Source organism: Garra rufa, chromosome 8 (genome assembly GCF_049309525.1).
Source record: "Garra rufa chromosome 8, GarRuf1.0, whole genome shotgun sequence".
Classification (NCBI taxonomy): Eukaryota; Metazoa; Chordata; class Actinopteri; order Cypriniformes; family Cyprinidae; genus Garra; species Garra rufa.
The window spans coordinates 10874218-10894724 of NC_133368.1; the positions used below are offsets into that span (position 1 = coordinate 10874218).

General features: G+C 35.7%; 1 protein-coding gene across 1 annotated transcript; it reads right to left on the minus strand.

Annotated features, from left to right (window-relative positions):
* Positions 1–2261: 2261 nt before the first annotated feature.
* Positions 2262–17119, minus strand: pdxka (pyridoxal (pyridoxine, vitamin B6) kinase a). Its single transcript, XM_073845547.1, has 11 exons — positions 16877–17119; positions 16588–16642; positions 10539–10643; positions 9823–9906; positions 7781–7815; positions 7559–7644; positions 7052–7097; positions 4893–5004; positions 3155–3291; positions 2949–3015; positions 2262–2862 (listed from the first exon to the last, which is right to left on the minus strand). The coding sequence occupies exons 1-11, from the start codon at positions 16958–16960 to the stop codon at positions 2750–2752; spliced, it is 924 nt and encodes a 307-aa protein (XP_073701648.1). The 5' UTR covers positions 16961–17119; the 3' UTR covers positions 2262–2749.
* Positions 17120–20507: the final 3388 nt, after the last annotated feature.

Genomic DNA, 20507 nt, shown 5'->3' on the forward strand with positions numbered 1-20507 from the left:
GTAAGATAATATAGAAGCAAAGGCAGCGAGAAACACTCCTCCATACCAGTGAAAGAATGTGTCCTCACAACAAGGTCATATTCAAAGCAAAACCAGCAACACTTGTGAAGTCAAAATAAGCAGAAAGTGGAAATAAAAAGACTAATACTGTTTAATTTGCCAACATGTCTTGGCACACTAGTCTTTATCAGGGCTAAAAGATTGCATACAATACAAAAAAAGTAAATTATAAACAAAATTCTATGGAAAACAAAGTTTTTATTTACTGAGTTGTGTTCCAGAAGGCAAAGTAAGCGTACCTTCACATATACCTTGAACTTTTGGTTAACTGAAATCTTGCACTTCCAAAACTGTGACTGCAAGTAAGTTCAGTCAACCAAGAAGTATTATTGACAGAGAAATTAAAATTTTTGTGGCAGAAAAATGCATTTAAAAAATCAAAGTTTTAATGGCACCTGGTGGCTTTGGTATAAGGTCATCATAAAAATCTCATTTTTTTATATCAACTTCAAATTTGGAACTTAACTTATTTAGACATAAGGCCTTAATTTTGTACTATGCAAGTTCTTTACAGTAAATTTAAACTTCTATAACTTTTTGATTATTCAATATTGATGCTTCAATAAGAGTCGAACCTTTGGCCTGTATTCCAAAGCGTTCATAAATTATAACAATTTAAGTCTGGATAGTGCACTTTAATGTTCAAAAATGAGGGGTTAAGGTGCATGCTAATTATGCCATTTTGTAGTATAAACTGTGCAAGTAGTACATTGACACTGAAAATTCTGGAAATAAAAAGTGCACTTTAAATACCCAGATGATGCACTTAAAAAATTGTAATGTAATGTTGGACACTTTATGTACTCAAATGTCGCAGCTTTAGATATGCAGGGGTGCATCATTTACCCAGCTCAAGTGCATAATTTAGAACACAACTATTCTCTATAGAGCGCTGAATCCACAAGTCATCATAGAAATAAGATAAGAAGCACTGTGCCATTCAGTGATAAGAAGCATTGTGCCATGCTTTTATTTTCTTCTTTTTTTGTTTAACGGTGAATTACATTCTTAATATATTTTTTCACCTCAGGTACAACTATCATTAAAAATAAATAAAAAGGTAACAAAGAATCGAGTGTATGTAAACTTCTGAACAGGGTCATTTTTATAAATTCAACTATTAATTTCTCTAGTACTAAATAAAAAAATAAAATGCAAAATGACCTCTCTTACTTTGGTAAAATAATTAACATTCTACTGATTCTGCAAGGTATATGTGATCTTTTGACCTTAAATGTATGTAAAAAAAAAAAAAAAAAAAAAGCTGCTTTCTAAAAAAAAAAACCCTGATTATTTTGACTTCCACACTTCTTAAGCTCTGCTGGTTTTCATTAAAAACACAGCTGTTTCTTTCCATGCACCTTGTTGATTTTGCAAACACATTCACAACTCATGAAGTTGAAGCAACAATTTATCATTGGATAAAAGCATTTACCAACTTTATAACGTTAATGTAGAAATGCACTGCATTTACCGCTAAAGAATTTTAATGACTGCTTTTTTTTTTTTTTTTTTAAGTGTTTTAAAAGTGTGACTTCCGTTTGTTCCTTTCTGTTACTTATTTGTTAAGTAGTAGACATTTTTGCTTGGAGAGTAGTTTATAGTTCCTTTTCCTTTGTTCTGCCTGCCCATATTATTCTAGGTACTTTCCAGACTATTGTATTAGCATTGCTTTAATAAATGTAAGCTTACACTTTAACTGAAGGTTGTTTGAATGGAACTTTTCCTTGGGCTGTGTGTAATGTTAAACCTCTTAGCTTGTTTGACAACAAAAAAAAACTTCGTTCAGCAGATTGCTTTGTTGTCAGTAAACTGTCATTTTAGCGCATCCTGCTCTTGCAGAGCATACATGTAACATTGATCAAATAAAAAACGCATTAATGAGCACATAGTATGGTTTAGGTGGTCATTGAGACACAAGCAGCATTATTTCAAAATTACCATCCACAGTTGCATTTCTCATTTTTCCCAAAATTGGCAATCAACAAAAATCCTTGTAAACTACACAAACTGTTAGAGTAAAATGTCTTTAATTGCACCATTCTCATTTTAAAATATTTAAAAAAAAAAAATCAAATTAAATACAAAAGATGAATAAAATTTATTTTCTTATAATAGTCAAAATATGCCAATTGCCATTGGTAATTATTACAAATATCTTTTTTAGTATATATATACTACCGCAGCATTTTCAAGGCACATTTTTAGTAGAAACAATAGATTTTTATTACTTAATAGACATTTTTCTCAAACTTGGCCTGACTGGGATTGTACAGTTGTTCTGACGAAATAAGACTAACGGATCACATAATGTTACATATAACAGACTGAATCAAATCAAACACTGATATGTTAGACATTCTCTTAATGTTAATAAATCAACATAAATACTTAATCCAGATAGACACATGCATAAATCATAGTAAAATACTAGTAGTGGCTGGATAGTCACATGCACATCATGGCTGGAATGTGAATAACATAATAACATAAGGTACCACTAATGTTGGTCCACTAATGCACTATAGAGTGCCATAAGTCACAGTTTCATTTCTAAGAACATTAGTGATGTTATAAAAGAATTTATAACACTACAGCATAAAATGAGTACCATCTAGTATCCACAGCGTGATTGTAAACGTTTGCTGTTAAATGTATGACATTCATATTCGAGTCTAAGATTAAAGCACTACAGAACAACAGCATTCACAACTATGGCAGGATCCTCTATGTCAGCTTTACTCTGGACCATCCGCAACTCAAGCTGAGCAGGAGTGGGCCTTCGATTCAGACCGGCCACCTCTGAGACGAGCCCAGGTAAGGGATGAGTTACATTATCATCAAATAGTTTGAAAGAAAACATATGGCTGCCAAAAAGAATGTCTTACCTTTTGCATAAGTAATAGTCCTCTTAATCACATGATGTAAGACTGAAACAGTCTTTTCACAGGCCGTCTGTCAAAAACACACAGAGCTTTAGGTTATAATTCTTGACCAACTGTTTATAACTTGCTGATGCAAAAGCAAACTGCTTTATTTTTACACTTGAAAATACAACTATATTTTGGCTATAGCATGATATCTCATTGTTGACCTTAAGATCATTTGGGTGGAGATGTGTCCAGGCCAACAGCATGGCAGCAAACAGGTCTCCTGTTCCGACAAACACAGCATCCACCTTGGGGATGTCCATACGGATTTGTTGAGTCACCATTGTACCATCAACACTTGCTGGAAAACAACACCAGTATATCATTAAACTGCCATCTTGGATGAAACCCCTAGAGAGAAACCACTAGTTAGTTCGAATTACTCTTGAATTAACACATGCTCAGAGTGCTGACATTAAACAAGCACTTATTATATATTAGTATTTATATGTTTACGCATTGTAATTGTGGTCCTTTATCCTACATTTAACTCCATTTCATTATCTCTACATAGTGCAAGGCCATGGTTTTGTGTTCCATTTTTTTTTTCCATAGGGGTTTAAAAAAGAAAGAAAAAAGAAAACAAGTCTTCATTTAAGACCGTGCATTCATTTAAGGCAAGAAACAAAACCAACTGGCTACAAGGTCAATCACAGCATTACGAACTCTGATTTGAGGCAAAAAAAAAAAAAAGATGTTTTTATACCCTGTGTAAATAAAGTCATAAGTTTTAGTCCAATGCGATAACATTAACTAGCATTTTCTGAAAAAAGAAAAACCTACTGGGTCAAAATGTCAAGAACACAACTTGAGGGTTAATTTTTAGTGAAATATGATTATATATGCGTAAGTTCAAATAACCATTGATTGAGAAGTTTGTAGCTCACAGGTCTTTCTTTAACAGTTCATAAGTTATCACGAAAAAAAATTTTTAATCGACTGACAGTTTAACTAATCACATTATTCACGCTTAATTTCACCTAACATTGAAGTTTTAAATATACTTTAAGTTGCAATAATTTCACATTCAATCTTGAAATTAATGTAGAAACAACATAAAGACTATATTTTTTAATATTTGTTAAATATTGTTTTTATGGCTGAAAGCGAGTATCACTGATACCAATATTACTAATGTCTCTTGGATTTTTTTTTCATTATTTAAATTTTTGACTATAGCCATTCAACATTACAGTATAATTGAGAGCATTTAACATTTATTAGACTTGAATAATAACTTTTAATTTAAGTAAACTTAAAACAATCTTCACATAAACCCATTATTTATCTGTGCCCTTCAGCAAGTATGAAATATGCAGAAAGTTCTAAATTAAGTATACAAAAGGTATTGATTTCCTCTTTTTCTCTTTTGTACTTTGATTAATAGACATCACAGCAGCAGGGATATTAGCTTATTTGGCTGCTATTACTTTAAGAGCTACCGCTGCTGAACGTGACACGGATTCGTAGTTTTATTCACGCTTTAATGATACAGGCTACAGTGAGCACTATCTTATTTGTGTATGCAATTGAAGAGCATGTGCTACAGGCACAGCTGACAGAACAGGTAAATTCCTTTTTACTTATCTTATCTAACCATTTTACGCTCATTTGACTAACGCCTGTTGCTGAGGTGGAGTGTGTATCTGTAGCCTAGAGTGTGTAGCTCTAATGGTTGCCAAACCACAAAACAACTTTGCAATCACACATGCGTTTATCTTCTCACAACTGTTTCAAAAGCCGCTCATCCAAGATATGCAAAATAAGTCAACTGAATTCTCAAATATAACTGCAACTTACTCCAGACAGTGATGATGAAAAAGTATGAAGCAAGCATGGCAAGTGCTGTAAATTTCACTGCATTGGGCTCCAACTTGTGTGGAAATTAAATGTCAAAATCACCTCTTTTCTGGCTCCCCAGAGCAACCAGATACTGATCCCCCAGAGGAGACGGCAGGTCAGAGCTGGTAATGACCACTGTGTTTGGACCCATCGAATGCAGCAGATTCATCACCTAAAATAAACCCAACAGTTTTAGTTTTAGTTTCAATAGGGGCCGCAATCTAACAGTGTCATGTCATTCCAAACCTGCAAGACCTTTGTTCATCTTCAAAACGCAAAATAAGATATTTTTGATGAAATCCAAGAGCTCTCTGACCCTCTATAGTCAGCAAGGGTCCTACCACATTCAAGGTTCAGAATCACCCTAGCGCTATTTTGGAGAGTACCACGATGCATGTGCGTGCTTTGATCAGCAAATTAACAACGCATGTGCATGATGCTGCTGATGTAGACATTGATAGACTTCTCAAAATGGCGCCAAGATGACGCTGAATTGTTGAATAAAGTTTTTAGTGCAACAAAAAGTAAAGTATTCTCGTAGCCTTAAAATTAATGGTTGAACCACTGATGTCACAAGGACTATTTCGTCAATATTCTGAACCTTGAATGTGGTAGTACCCAATCTGTCTATGGAGGGTCAGAAAGATCTTGGATTTCATCAAAAATATCTTAATTTGTGCTCTGAAGGTCTTGCGGGTTTGGAACGACATGAAGGTCAGTATAGACAGAATTTCCATTTTTGAGTTAACATGATTTTTGTGGAAAAACTTAATACAAGAGCATAATTAAGCTGCTGTTAAATGACCCTTGCACAGTGAAATTTTGCAGGTAAAATAATTTGAATTCGAGTCATTCGAATTGTTATCAATGTGATTGGGATTTTGTGTGAGGGTAAAAAAAAAAATTCATCACAGATTTTGCTCATTTTTAACTTGGTCACTGTGCACAATTTGCTGCTTTTTTCATTGAAGCTTTGCTTTTGAATATTTAAACTCAAATCAATATTTCATGTCTAATTATTTTGTTTTGTGGCAGCTAGCTGAGTAATAAGTGGGATAATGTACATTTAGCTGGCTGTTATTGCAAAATAAAGCCCTTCAATCTTATACAACAGCTGGTAAGTCTGTCTGACTTCATTCTGCGAAAACAACCAGATGGATGTACATTAACCTGTTCCATATACTGACAACAAATAATGGATAAATAAACTTTTGCTTAATGGAAATTCATATGGAAGAGTGAGTGTTGTGCTGTGAGTGTGGACAGTGTTTAATCAAAAAAACATTCCAGTCCTGTTATACTTTATAACAGCATTTTTTGCATCACTTGCCTATCAAAATAGACTAGGTATGGAAGCCAATTTACATCACTGAAAAAAAAAAAAGGTAATTCTGACTTTTTTTCTCAGAACTGTGAGATATAAACTCACAAATCTATTTTTTTTTTCTGAGGAGGAAAAAAAGACAGAAATGCGAGTTTATATCTCACAATTCTGACTTGACTCACAATTGCGTGTTTACATCACACCATTCTGACTTCATTTCTCAGAATTGCAAGTTTATATATCGGAATTCTAACTTTATAACTGACAATTTGAAGTTTATATCTGATGCAAAAAATGATTATTCAAAGTTTTCAAAAGACACATATTTTTGAGTATAAAAATTAATGCCACAATTAAAAGAATAAGAAGTGAAGGAAGTTCTTATACCCTACAAGCAGACAGAACAGGAAGTCTATAGGTCGTTTATATGTCTAACTTTATTTAACAACATTAGTCATGTCTTCACAGCTTGTGACCAAAGGTGTTATTCATTTGCATGCTTGCCCACCAACTCAAACTTTAAAAAGGCACATTTACAAAGAAGTACTTCTTGTTCTAAGAACATCGGTCTGTGTGACATGATGATATGATAAAACGTACGAAAATAACATGCATGTTCTCAAAAAGATTAATAATGATACAAATATAATAATTCATAAGACATATTTATAATACAGTTAATAATGCATAATCTTAGATATGAATATGCAAATTCTTGCCAATTCCCAAGTTGACACATCAATGTCACGCAATTGTGACTTTATTTCTCAGAATTGTGAATTTATAACAAGTTGCAATAAACTTTTTTTTTATTCAGTGGCGGAAACAGGCTTCCATAAGAAGCAGATCTGCCGCATAAAAAAAAGCTGATTTAAAAAAAAAAAAAAAAACTTACGTCAACTGCATCCTTTTCTGAACTTATGTTTCTTCCAGTAAGAAGCCTGTGAGAAAGTAAATAACAAAATATTTACATGTTTTGGATGTGTCTTAACGATCACCACTTCTGGGTGAACCACAGGCATAAAACAAATCCAACTATGCATACATGTCCCCATTTTGCATTTATTTAAAGAACATAAGAGATAGACATTTACATTTAGTCATTTAGCAGACGCTTTTATCCATAGCCACTTTATTAATTCTGACTAGACGGGAAAGTATGTATGGGAACAGAACATGATCTAGATCAGACACTATGAGCCATCAACAACTAGCATGTGCACAATCTCTCATGCAACCACAGATTTCATCCCTTAGTAACTCCATTTGCATTTGACAAGAACATCTGTTCTCTGTGCGCCCAAATGGTCACAGTATGATCAGATCACGTGAACTAGGAGTACACAGGGCCTTAGATTTTGATTTTGATGCACACAAGAAATTAACATAACAGGACACTTACTGAGCTTCAAACTGATTGGGAGTTATTATGTCAGATGCTGGAACGACTCGGTCTCTGTAGATGGGCAGCAGGTTCTCAGGTACATACTAAAAATGACACCGAAAATTATCAGTTCCTTTAAGTATTTTAAACACAAAGTGTTTCACAAAGTGTTTCAGCTGAACAGCGGGTTATATTTTTGAATAGACAAATAAGAAGGAAATTACTTTCAGATATGCTTACCATAGCACCATTATCTCCCAGTACCGGATCACACACTTGAAAGGCAGAAAAACAACCAAAAATATGCACAGTGAACAAAATATTGTAACACAGGCCAGTGATGTTTAGATCAGTGCTCAGAAAGTGCTCGAACTGCACCCCCCTCAAAAACAGCATTCAGTTTATATCAGGTTAGACTCACACAGTTTTACTGAGTGAACTCCAGATACAGTTTTATTGATTACACTTTACAGTGAAGGTCTCATTTGTTAAAATTTGTTAAGTAAGGAAAACTCTCTGAAGAGTTTTAGCACGTTAATAGATATGACAATATTAATAAATAATAATATTCTAGTACTTAATATGTCCTCCATATCTCTAAGTACACTGAGTGTACACTGTACTGAACTCCCACACACCTTCATACTCATACATCCCAGTCACTGAACGTCACTGTGGGAACCAGGCAGTTTTTACTGTACTCCTCCTCTAGCAACAACATAACATTTGGATGCTGTTAGATCTGAATGATTGACTTGAGAGTATGGATTCCCAGAAGTCTATATTTTGTAAATATGGGCCTTGGAAAAGGAAATATGGAGTTTATTGTGCTTTGACTACAGTAGATAGTACGGTGTGGATAAACAACCACGCTTCACTTCTGCAGGCTGCATCTTACTCTGTCAGATGAAGTATCACTCTTTTCATGGCTTTTAAAAGCTTAAAGTAAAGAAGACCTATTTTCACACCTCAAAACAATGATTTGGTATTCCTCTTGTACCAATGTCCTCTTTTATGAAAATAAATCTCCTGTCTCTCTCAAGCTGTTTCACTTTTGGCAGCATTAAGTCTGAGAATGATTCAGTGGGCTATATAACGATTTTAACTGTCAAAATTGTTCAACATACTTTCCAAAACTCGCCTTAACCTTACACCACAATTTTTGTTTTTGTTTTATTTAGCAACTTTCAGGAGGGTGTACTCATTTCTGCAACACAACATTTTATCACTTTGATCAGAAAATTGTGTTTTCCTGAACAATTTTATCATTCTTCTGCAGTTACTGATCAAGCTGACTTACTGGAATATTATATCTCTCTCTATCTCTATCTTTTAAAAGACCCTAACATGTCCTCTAAGTAAAGAATAAATGCTGAATTTGTTGTTTCAGAGGGGGTGTACTCTTACTCAATGATCTGCGCTATTTAGAGGTTCATAACTGAACTAGAGATTTAATGCATATTCTAACATGACAAAGTATATGGAAAAACATGATTATTCTTTGTTTTGTTCGTAAATAAAGCTATTATGTTAACAAATGAAACCTTAACATTGTAGGGTTACTTCTACAGAACTGGTCCAAAGTCAGAGTTGAAAACATGTTCCAAAAAAATTGTATGTATGCAAATTGTATAATATCAACTGGCAGTTGATTCTCATATCGTATTTTCTGAAAGTTTTTGCTTTTGATTTTGCTTACATCTGCATTTTTTTTAGAGGTAGATCAATAACAATTAAATTTAACAATATTTCTAGTATGAGATTTGTTGTATTTTGAATCCAATTTTAATTTGTAAAAGGCAAAAATTTGATCATACTGATTTAGTTTGAATATGCCATTCATGTTTCGGTTGTGACTGCACATTTTCGGTATTTCCCACAAATATGATGTGACTACTGAAACTTTATCAAATGTTTTGGCAGTGACAATTTTAGATACTCTAGAAACTAGCTTAAAGACGCTAATCAGCACATGGTTAGCTAGCACAGTTCTGAACAGCTATGGAATAAAAGTGTGTTTAGTTGCAGAAAAATGGTGTTAGAGACGTTCAGATTTTTCTGACTTTTGAACACACAAAAGTTTCCTATTTTCTTTTTTTTTTTTAAGAATCAAAAATATACTTTCAATATTTTCTTAAGTTTCATAAGGGTTTAGGGTTCTGGACAGCCACCTCCCTATTGAAAGTACCCACTTAATGATGATTTTAAATATAGTAAGCTATTTAAACATGTTTTTAGGTTGTGGAACAGCAGTTATTTTCTGTAGAATGGCCCATACACACCATACACAAGGCCTGGGTTTGCCCTCTTCAGCTCCTGCACAATGTCCACCACTTTCTCCAAAAAGGAATCATCTCTAGCATACCCTGAAAAAAAGAAAAAAGAATATGCCAATAAAAGGTTTCAAATTCATATTCATGTCCAGTTTTTTTTCTTATGTGGCAAGTAGCCGTGTAATAAGCGGGATAATGTACAGGCAGCCTGTAGTTATCGCGAAATAAGCCCCTTCAGTGTGATACAAGACCCTCTGCTTCGCGTCGGGTCCTGATCACACTGTCGGGGCTTATTTCTGCGATAACTACCGGCTGCCTGTACATTATCCCTTACTTATAAAACGGTTAGTTCCATTCCTCAATTCTGATTGGTCAGCAGCTGTGTCGTATTCATGATACGGCACTGCTATGACCGCTTCACTCAACGGTTTTGTGTATCATTGAACCCCCTTAGCAACCACCCTTAGCAACGTAAACACAGCTGCAGCAGTTAGGGACTACTTTTTACAGCGGAAGGCAGTTAATGATTTTACTTTATGAAAACATACAACTTAATATATATAAATTAATATATATTTTTGATTATAATATTTTTATTGTGTGGTAACCGTTTTATAAAAGCAATAAGGTACTTGAGGCCGTGCTGTTAATTAAACCAATCTGGGATTGTGTTGTGAGTTATTGAATAATATACAGTAATTAAATAACAGCAGACAGAAGGGTACCTGTGAGCACATAGTCATACTGGTTCACGTTGTTAAGCTTGATCCCCTCGTAAAGGACATGCAGTTCATCCGCAGTCAATACTTGGCCTTTCCAGTGCTCATATCCTAGTATGACAAAAACTTAATTAAAGCAGCCTACATCATATGCATGTTAAATCCATGTTTTAGTAATTAGATACAAAAAAGGGCATTGTAAGGTCTAAAGCAGGGGTCCCCAAACTTTTTTCTGAGCGGCCCACATAATTTTCTTTTCTTTAATGAGGGGCCGGGTCAGTTTATAAAAGAAAATTCCTTTAATTATGATTTTACCTGTATTTTTTTATCCCTTTTAATGCTAGAATATTTTTTTTTTTTTATGCACCACACAGACAAATGATCATTTTGTTCAAAAGATATACAGGTGCATCTCAAATTAGAATGTCATGGAAAAGTTCATTTATTTCAGTAATTCAACTCAAATTGTGAAACTTGTGTATTAAATAAATTTAATGCACACAGAGTGAAGTAGTTTAAGTCTTTGGTTCTTTTAATTGTGATGATTTGGCTCTCATTTAACAGAAATTCACTCTCAACAAATTAGAATATGGTGACATTCCAATCAGCTTATCAAGTCTAAACACCTACAAAGGTTTCCTGAGCCATCAAAATGGTCTCTCAGTTTGGTTCACTAGGAGACACAATCATGGGGAAGACTGCTGATCTGACAGTTGCCCAGAAGACAATCATTGACACCCTTCACAAGGAGGGTAAGCCACAAACATTAATTTCCAAAGAAGCTGGCTGTTCACAGAGAGCTGTATCCAAGCATGTTAACAGAAAGAGTGGAAGGAAAAAGTGTAGAAGAAAATCACCAACCGAGAGAACCGCAGCCTTGAGAGGCTTGTTAAGCAAAATCGATTCAAGATTTTGGGTAAACTTCGCAAGGAATGGACTGAGGCTAGGGTCAAGGCATCAAGAGCCACGACACACAGACGTGTCAGGAATTTGGCTAGAGTTGTCGTATTCCTCTTGCTAAGCCACTCCTGAACCACAGACAACATCAGAGGCATCATACCTGGGCTAATGAGAAGAAGAAATGGACTGTTACCTAGTGGTCTAAAGTCCTCTTTTCAGATGAGAGCAAGTTTTGTATTTTATTTGCAAACCAAGGTCCTGGAGTCTGGAAGAAGGGTGGAGAAGCTCATAGCTCAAGTTGCTTGAAGTCCAGTGTTAAGTTTCCACAGTCTGTGATGATTTGGGGTGCAATCTCATCTTCTATTGTTCGTCCACTGTATTTTTGAATCAAACGTCAAATTCCTCAAATGCTATAGAGTCATTTAATTGTTTCTAGCTGCCTCGTGCATCACCTGTTTGATTGCGATGACACATTACGTTGAATGTACCATTCTGTTGGTGAATTTAACAAATAATTAGGCTATGTTAATAACTAAGGGGCATTTTAGTTTGAAAGCCAACCTTTATTATCAAATACCAACATGATATAAGTAAAACATATTTAAAATTACATTTTCAAAATATCTCTCTGGCATTGTTCAGAGGGCCAGTCCAAATGTGGGGGCGGGCCGCATCCGGCCCCCGGGCCTTAGTTTGGGGACCCCTGGTCTAAAGGGTGTTGTCAAGCATACTACCCAATCATAATACAAACCACTCTACTAACCTTATAAACACTTACAATTAAATGTTAAGCACCCACGTTGTAATTAAAATGTTATCTTTTAAAAACATAATTAACTGTCAGCTGCCTATCCCAGGGAAATTTTCCCAGGGAAGTTTTATGGTTCACAAACCATGTATAAAAAGTTCAGACATGTTTCTGTTTTAAAACTAATAAAAGGTGTAGCTGAAAGATGTGCTTTGAACACACACACTGAAAAGCACAAATAGACCTTTAACATGTGGTCGTTCACCAGTTAAACTGTAAAGTCTTTCATTAAAACCTATAGGAGAGAAAGATGAGTTCAGGTGGTTTACTCAGTGGGAACACCTGCCCACTGTACAAACATTAGATTATATTACAGCAAACAACGCTAGACGCTATAAAATCAAGCATTATTTTCTCACTACCTTAAGCTAAAAAAGATTACTGAGCAGCACTTCTGATTCACTACAATTCGAATTTAAACAAGCTGAGCAAAAGTTCACAAAAGATGCTCGAATAACTACTGTTATAAATGTACTTCAGCTTTCAGTTAAAAACAGGATGTTGGCAAAAGGGAACAGGATGCTAAAAAAAACTAAACAAACGAAGACTGGAAAAAAGACTTGTCTTGTCTGCTTTTTCATGAGTCCTTTGTTTGTCTTGAACAGTTAAACTGCCACAAATTCTTTGTTTTTTCAGCATTTTGTGTATTTAACCTTTCCAACAATGACTGTATGATTTTAAGATCCATCTTTTCACAATGAGGACTCTTATGCAACTATTACAGAAAGGTCAAATGCTCACTAATGCTTCAGAAGGAAAAGCGATGCATTAAGACCATGGCTGGTCTTAGCTGGTTTAAGCTAGAGGTAGCTGGTTTAACCTAATTTCCCAGCCTGACCAGCTAAGGAAGTGGGCAAAAAAAAAAAAAACTAAAACCAGCCTGCTGAACAGCTATGACCAGCTAAAACCAGGCTGGTTGACCAGCTAAAACAAGCCCACCAGCTTAGGCTGAGTTTAGCTGTTTTTTCAGAAGATCTGCTTTGTGTGGGAAATAAGAATGAACTCTGAGAAAGAATCATGAGACCCTGAACAGTGGAAGTATTGTTAGTACTCCTCCTCACGAGCTTAGTAAAAAAAAAAAAAAAAGCGGTGGGTGAAACAGAATGTGAACAGCATGAGCAGCAGAGCGAGGCAACCCATTACTGTAACCCGTAGCAACCAACTCTGAAAGCAGCAGATAAGCAGTCTAATCGGTAACCCATTCGATGCAAACATTGTTCGGAAGTCAACAACATGGCGAGGAACAGGATAATGGACCATGAGCAAAAGATAACTCCTCAGAAACGAGCCACAATGCTTTTATTTGTTGAGTACGTTTACTATTTCAAAGGAATAGTTCAACTAAAAATGAAAATGCTGTCATTAATTACTCACCCTCATGTCGTTTCAAACCCGTAAGACTATCGCTCATCTTTGGAACACAAATTAAGATTTTTTTTTGATGAAATCCGAAAGCTTTTTGACCCTGCATAGACGGTAACGAAACTGATACGTTTAAGGCTCAGAAAGGTAGTTAAGACATGGTTAAACTAGTCCATGTGACATCAGTGGTTCAATCATAATTTTATGAAGCTACAAGAATACTTTTGGTGCACAAAAAAATAAAAATAAACAACTTTATAGAGACAGAGCGACACGCATCATAATATGAAAACTACGGCCACCAGGGAGGAAACAATTTAACCCTCACCATTGACTTTGTATTGCGGAAAGCTGCCTCTTTGTCATTTCTGACTTAAATAAAAAACAGAACAATGTCTAAAAGCTGCTATGTGACAAGGTGTACAGTTAACAAGCTTAAAAAACACAGAACTTCATTTTTATAAGTAGTTGACTTAAAAAAAAAAAAAGTAGTGCTTGTGGGCTCAAAAGCAGAGTGCTACGTGTCATATTACTCTGAGAACTACGCAGGAGGGAAACGAAATCGGCGACAAGAAACATTTATTATTTTTAACTACTTTTTAACTTGATTACTAAAATTATGGGACAAGTTAGCTATTAGAAAGCTTATATTATCTATGTGTGCTAGCAAGCTCCAGCTTTGGCTAATTGGTATTCCTCCACTTTAATAGTAGTTCTCAGAGTAATATGACACATTGCGCTCTATTTTTGTGTCCTTAAAGGCTTGTTTTTTTGGTTTGACAGCTTATAAAAACATATTTATGGTTCTTTTAGCTTGTTTACTGCACACCTTGTCACATAGTAGCTTTTAGACATTGTTCTGTGTTCTGTTAAAAGTCAGAAATGACAAAGAGGCAGCTTCCTGCCATACAAAGTCAATGAAGAAAGTTGGATTGTTTGCACCTCTATTTTTGTTCCCTCCCATTTGGTTCGTGTTACGTTCATATTTCACTCGAACCACACCAGAGTTCATTTGAAAGCCGACGGAGACCCATCTTTTTAGTGGTCTCGGTCTGCTTGTGTTGCTCCAGGGTTCGGATGACAGTTTTCATCCTTACTCAAATAAACCGCACTAACAGAGCAATCACACCTGAGTTTGTTTTAATTAAACCAAACATGACACGTGTGAACACACCCTTAATTTGTGTTCCGAACATGAACCAAGGTCTTACAGGATTGGAAAGACATGAGGGTGAGTAATTAATAAGAGAATTTTCATTTTGGGGTGAACTATCCCTTTAAAAACATCCAACACACTCTTTCCTGTTTACCCTAATGTTAGGAAATGGCCCATTCACCATCATAGTTTAAGGAATGGACTGATTTCAGTGCTGCAGTGTTTGAGATTAACATAACTCTACCTCACTGTCACAGACTATAACAAAAAACACAGCAGTGTTGTTTTCGTTCCTGAATGCATTCAGCGTTTTTTTTTAAATGGTTAACTGAATAATTCAATGACTTGAGGTCTGTTCTATGAGAATAGCACAGTTCACACCACAGCTATAACAGTAACGAGATAACGAGAGGAAAAATATCACGTTTTCCAACTGTTTAAAAAAAAACAGACAGCCATTTATAACCCACTTGATTTTAAAAAGCTTGATAAGTTAAAGAAGCAGACAACAAATGCAGTGTGCAGTGTGCACTATGGTTGGGAAAATAAATCGTTGCATCACGAAAATTTATTCTGAGCTTAGTTTCTAACAGCAGTTGACACTGCATGCTTTAGAAATTTACCATTTCAATTCCTTACGCATACTTGAATCTTAAATTATTCTTCATAAAGTTCGAAAAGGTTGACGCAAATTACAAGGGTCTCAGTCAAACACACAAGCGCTCTTCTTCGTAAGCATTTTAATCTATTAAAAAACAGATTAAAACGGCATCTGCTGGTAAAAACAAAGCTCCGAATTGTTTTCAGACAGAATCGCGTTGCATGGATTTTTCGCCACAGACCAAGTGTGCATTTAAACTAAACAGAACTTTAGCATTTGGATGCTTGTCTGTCTGTATTGCTTTGTTTGCTTTAAAGAAAGTAGTTTTTTCCCAAAATGAATGTGTTTAACAAACAGGTCAACATCTCATCATAAGACAATCATGATTCATTCCTGAATCAATATAATGAATAAAATTGTTGAATTGAATATTTAGTCTCACTCACATAAGCAGTCTTTTGTTGCCACCTACTGGTGTAACAATATAACTGCAGAAGTGTCCCCTCAAAGAACATTATTCGTATGGTTTATTTAGTTTTTATAGGCCTTGTCTTTATCTACTACGATTTTTTTTTTTCCCCATGCAATGGTAGTCTGGTAATTTTTAATCTAAATACAAAGGAAAAAACCACCTCACTGTTTTGCAATCCTGACTACAGATAGCATTACTGGAAAAATTGGGGGGAAACTACTGAGCCTACAGCTTTGTTTCACTGAAAGGAAAATAATAGTGCCACATGCTGTTCAACACAAGGAAAGCTGAGCTTTGACCTAATGAAAACTTTCCCACACAAAGGGAGTTAAACAATACCAAGATAAACCCACCTAGACAAATTTGATTAGATTTTCTTAAGTCTTTCCTTTAAACAAGAACATATTAAAGCACGGTTAAACGCTGTTCAGATATTAATTCAGAATCACTACATTAACTTTCAAACTTTAAATTCTAACTGAAACAAATGTTTTTTGTTTTTTCAGAGAAGCCTGGTCAAGAGCAGTAATTAGCAATGCTTCTTCACAATGAACTCTGATCACCTGACCAGCCTTGATTGCATAATAAGGCCATTTCAGCAGTGTCCTGCCTTGTGACAATCTATTATTCAACAATTTTATCATCATATGACAATAGCATATCATTTGAAAACTGAGAAAAATCTGTATGAATTTCAGAATGACCTAGTATTTGGATTGTTGTTCTTTTGCTTTACTTTCAACAGCATTTATTTACCTGTATGATTGGAGAACTGCACAGAATTGATAGAGTCGACTTCAAAGCCCAGCACCTACCAGTGACACACAAGTTGTTAAACATGTTATATATACTGGCATGCATCGTAGTGGGGAAACTAACGTTGGATTAATTTAGTAAGGGCTCAGGAAGCAGATTTCTTATTGTAAAGGCTGAGGATGCAGCTTGTAAAGCAGTCGGGTGTGTTTTGCATAACAACTAACGTTACGCTACAACTGTAAATGACGCTGCAGGCATCTAATGCACTGCAAAAGCTACTTAATCTTACCTGTAAAGGAAAAGATGCAGATTTGTTTCCCACATATCCTCTGACAACATGACTCTGAACGGACAGAATTCTGCTGCTGTCCATACTTGCTTATGAAGAGCGCTTAAAGCAAAACACAACTGGACTTTATGTTCTCATTAAAATATCACAACAGGCTAAAATACGCTAAAAAACACACTTGACAGACATTCAACAGCTGCCCCAGCACAGTACATGGATGGACTCCGTTTTTTTCTTCAGGCATTTGCAAGGACACCTCAGTGCTCGCAGTGTGTTTACATGGATTGGCCAATCACGTCAAAGAAGGAAGGATAGCTTCGAGATCAAAGGGTTATGCTCATGTATTATTAAAGTACTGCTTTTAAAGTTTTAATAAGGTTACTTTGCAAAGACGTTGTTTGACCACACTGTTAATGGACTAAATAAACGCCAGAGCATTTATCTAATAAGTGAAATATAGCTGCTGGAAAGTGTTTACGGACAGTGTTGAAATAAGTTGGTCATGAGCCTACAAAAAAGGGAATTTACTGAATTACATACAGTTCAGATAAACTCAAGACAATCTCATGATTTGTGTCGAAAACATCCACATTTGAACATAACAAAATGTAATTCCTCAAGATAAGTTTCATTATAAGTTAAAAAGTTTACAAAACTATTACAAAATATCACTCAAAGTCACAGAATGGAGCTTTTCCGCCATGATGTTCATTTTAAAGCCAGCTTTAAATTGTTTGAGTTGGAAACTCTGAAGGATAATACATAAAGTCTTATGTCCTGCATTTTTTATTTTTCTACAATCCATGCACTCTGATGTACGTTCTTAAAGGACCACTCCACTTTTTTGGAAATAGGCTCATTCTCCAACTCCCCCCGAGTTAATAAATTGAGTTTTACCGTTTTGAAATTCATTCAGCCATTTTCGTGTTCTGGCGATATCACTTTTAGCATAGCTTAGCATTGATAATTGAATCCTATTAGACCAATAGCATCGCGTTCAAAACTGACCACCGAGTTTCGATATTTGTTCTATTTAAAACTTGACTCTTCTGTAGTTATATCGTGTACTAATATGGCGGAAAAATGTAAAGATGCGATTTTCTAGGCCGATAAGATTAGGAACTACACTTCCATTCTGGCGTAATAGTCAAGGAAGTTTGCTGCTGTAACATGGCCGAAGCAGGCGGAGTAATATCACAGAGCGCACGTGCAAATGCTAACCTAGCTGGGAACTAATTTCAGGCGTTGTGTGATAATACTGCGCCTGATTCGGCCATGTTGCAGCAGCAAACTTCCTTGACTATTACGCCGGAATGGGAGTGCAGTTCCTAATCTTATCGGCCTAAAAAAAAGGAAGCTTTACATTTTCCATGATGACAGCAAACTGTCAGTGCTAATGCTGAGAGAATCTAAGATATGAGGCATATCATTAGGGCCCGAGCCCAAAAGGGCGAAGGCCCTATTGTTTTTCTAAGGATTATTATTATTATTATTATTTTTTTTTCAATGTTTTGGGGGATTTCGGGGGCCTTAACATACACGAAAACTCTTGAAACTTTGCACACACATTGGAACCTGCGGCCATCAGGGCTGGACAGACTTTGACATGGGGGGGTCACCTGGGGGGGGCATGGCACAGCGTTAAAAATTGCGACTTTTGAAGGGCTCTGGAGCTCACAACGGTTGACCTACAGTCACCAAAATTCATACACATATAGACCTCATCGGGCCGAACAAATTTCACACTCATAATCCGTGCTTCGCCAAAGAGGAAGTCGGCTATTCAGGGATGTCTAAAAAGTGCATGCAATGGAATTTGAAATACTCCTACTAGGCCTTTCCACCGATGGCCACCAAACTCGGTCAGCATGATCATAAGACATTGGGGACGCAAAATTGCCAGGGGATTTTTGATATCTCGAACGGTTTGACCGTGACGGGGCGACAAATTTATGGCGAGAAATGAGAAACAGGAAGTGCCTAATAACTTTGACATACTTTGTCTGATTTTGACCAAACTTCAGCAGTTTGTTCATCGTCTGATGCCGATCACAGAGATGTGACTATTATGAGTCAAAGTTATAGCGCCACCAACTGGCAGCAGAAAGCGTGACGTTTTTGAAACACTTTAAACTCAGCCTCTTAATTTTGCTCAATTTGCTTCAAACTTCATCCCAATAATGTCAAAACACGACCGATAAGAATCTGTGAAGGGCGTTATCCATAACTTTTATCATGTTGCCATGGCAACGTGTCAAACTTTAACTTTAGTTTTTTGTGTTTTTGAGCCACTTAAAATGCTTAGAATTTCATGAAACTCAACACACACATCTGTATTAATGATATTTAGACACTGATAAAAGCCCATAAATGGGCGTGGAGCAGGCGCTCCATAGCGCCACCTTTTGACAAAAGTTGGGGGGTTACTTTGTCCTACAGTCACCAAACTCGGTACATATATTGGACTCATCAAGCCGGACAACTTTCTAATTTACACCCATTAGCTACGACCAACAGGAAGTCAGCTATTTTTATTTAAATATGGATTTTTGGAAAAATCAAGCTGTGGAATTTGAAATACTCCTCCTAGACCTTTCCACCGATGGCCACCAAACTCGGTCAGCATGATCTCAAGATATTGGGAATGCAAAATTGCCAGGGGATTTTTGGTATCTCGAACGGTTTGGCCGTGGCAGGGCGACAAATTATGGCGAGAAATGAGAAACAGGAAATGTCTAATAATTTTGACACACTTTATCTGATTTTGACCAAACTTAAGCAGTTTATTCGTCGTATGATACCGATCACAGAGATGTGACTATTATGAGTCAAAGTTATAGCGCCACCAACTGGCAGCAGGAAGTGTGTTGCTTGCAAAACGCTTTTAAATCAACCTCTTAATTTTACTCAAATTGCTTCAAACTTCATCAGAATAATATCAAAACACGGCCGATGAGAATCTGTGAAGGGGTCCTTGATACATCAAATGCTGTTGCCATGGCAACATGTCAAACTTTAACATTTGTTTCCTGTGTTTTTTAAATATAGCTGTGAATAAATTCATATCACTCATAGCAGAATCAGACAGTTCACACCAAACTTTGTCAACATGATGCCAAGATACTGAAGATGTTAAATTGTGAACGGCTTTGGGATATCTTGAACGGTGTTGATGTGGTGATTTATGAAAGTAACAATAAAAAAGATGAAGAGTTATTTTCATATATCTTTAAATTGCATTATTCTAACTCATCAAAACTTTTTACATATAAAGAACAAGAAATTCTTAGGAAATACGTGTAGTTTCAAAATGTTATCATGCTCAGAGGCCCCAAAAACATTAAAAGTGTCACATAAATTTGTCAGATTAAAGCTCTAATACCAGGGATGAACACTAGAGGTCCTCATAAGATAAGGAATCGTTTGACCTCTAATGCTATTTAGCTCATTCTCAGTGTATAAGAATGAAAATAATCCATAGAATCAGTTGATATAGACTGTACTGTCAATGTACTTTTACATAATTATTTTGTATAGGTGCTTAAAGAGCATTAAAATCTTTTTTTAATCTTTTAAGGAAAAATTATATGATTTATATACATATATACAATCTCACTGATAGGATAAAAAA

Excerpts from the sequence above, each read along its gene's own strand:
- pdxka (XM_073845547.1), bottom strand. The coding sequence starts at position 16,960 with ATGGACAGCAGCAGAATTCTGTCCGTTCAGAGTCATGTTGTCAGAGGA. Across the intron at positions 16,643-16,876 it reads CTGCATCTTTTCCTTTACAG|GTGCTGGGCTTTGAAGTCGA; the intron begins GTAAGATTAAGT and ends TGTCACTGGTAG. Across the intron at positions 2,863-2,948 it reads GACTATTACTTATGCAAAAG|AGGTGGCCGGTCTGAATCGA; the intron begins GTAAGACATTCT and ends GGCTCGTCTCAG.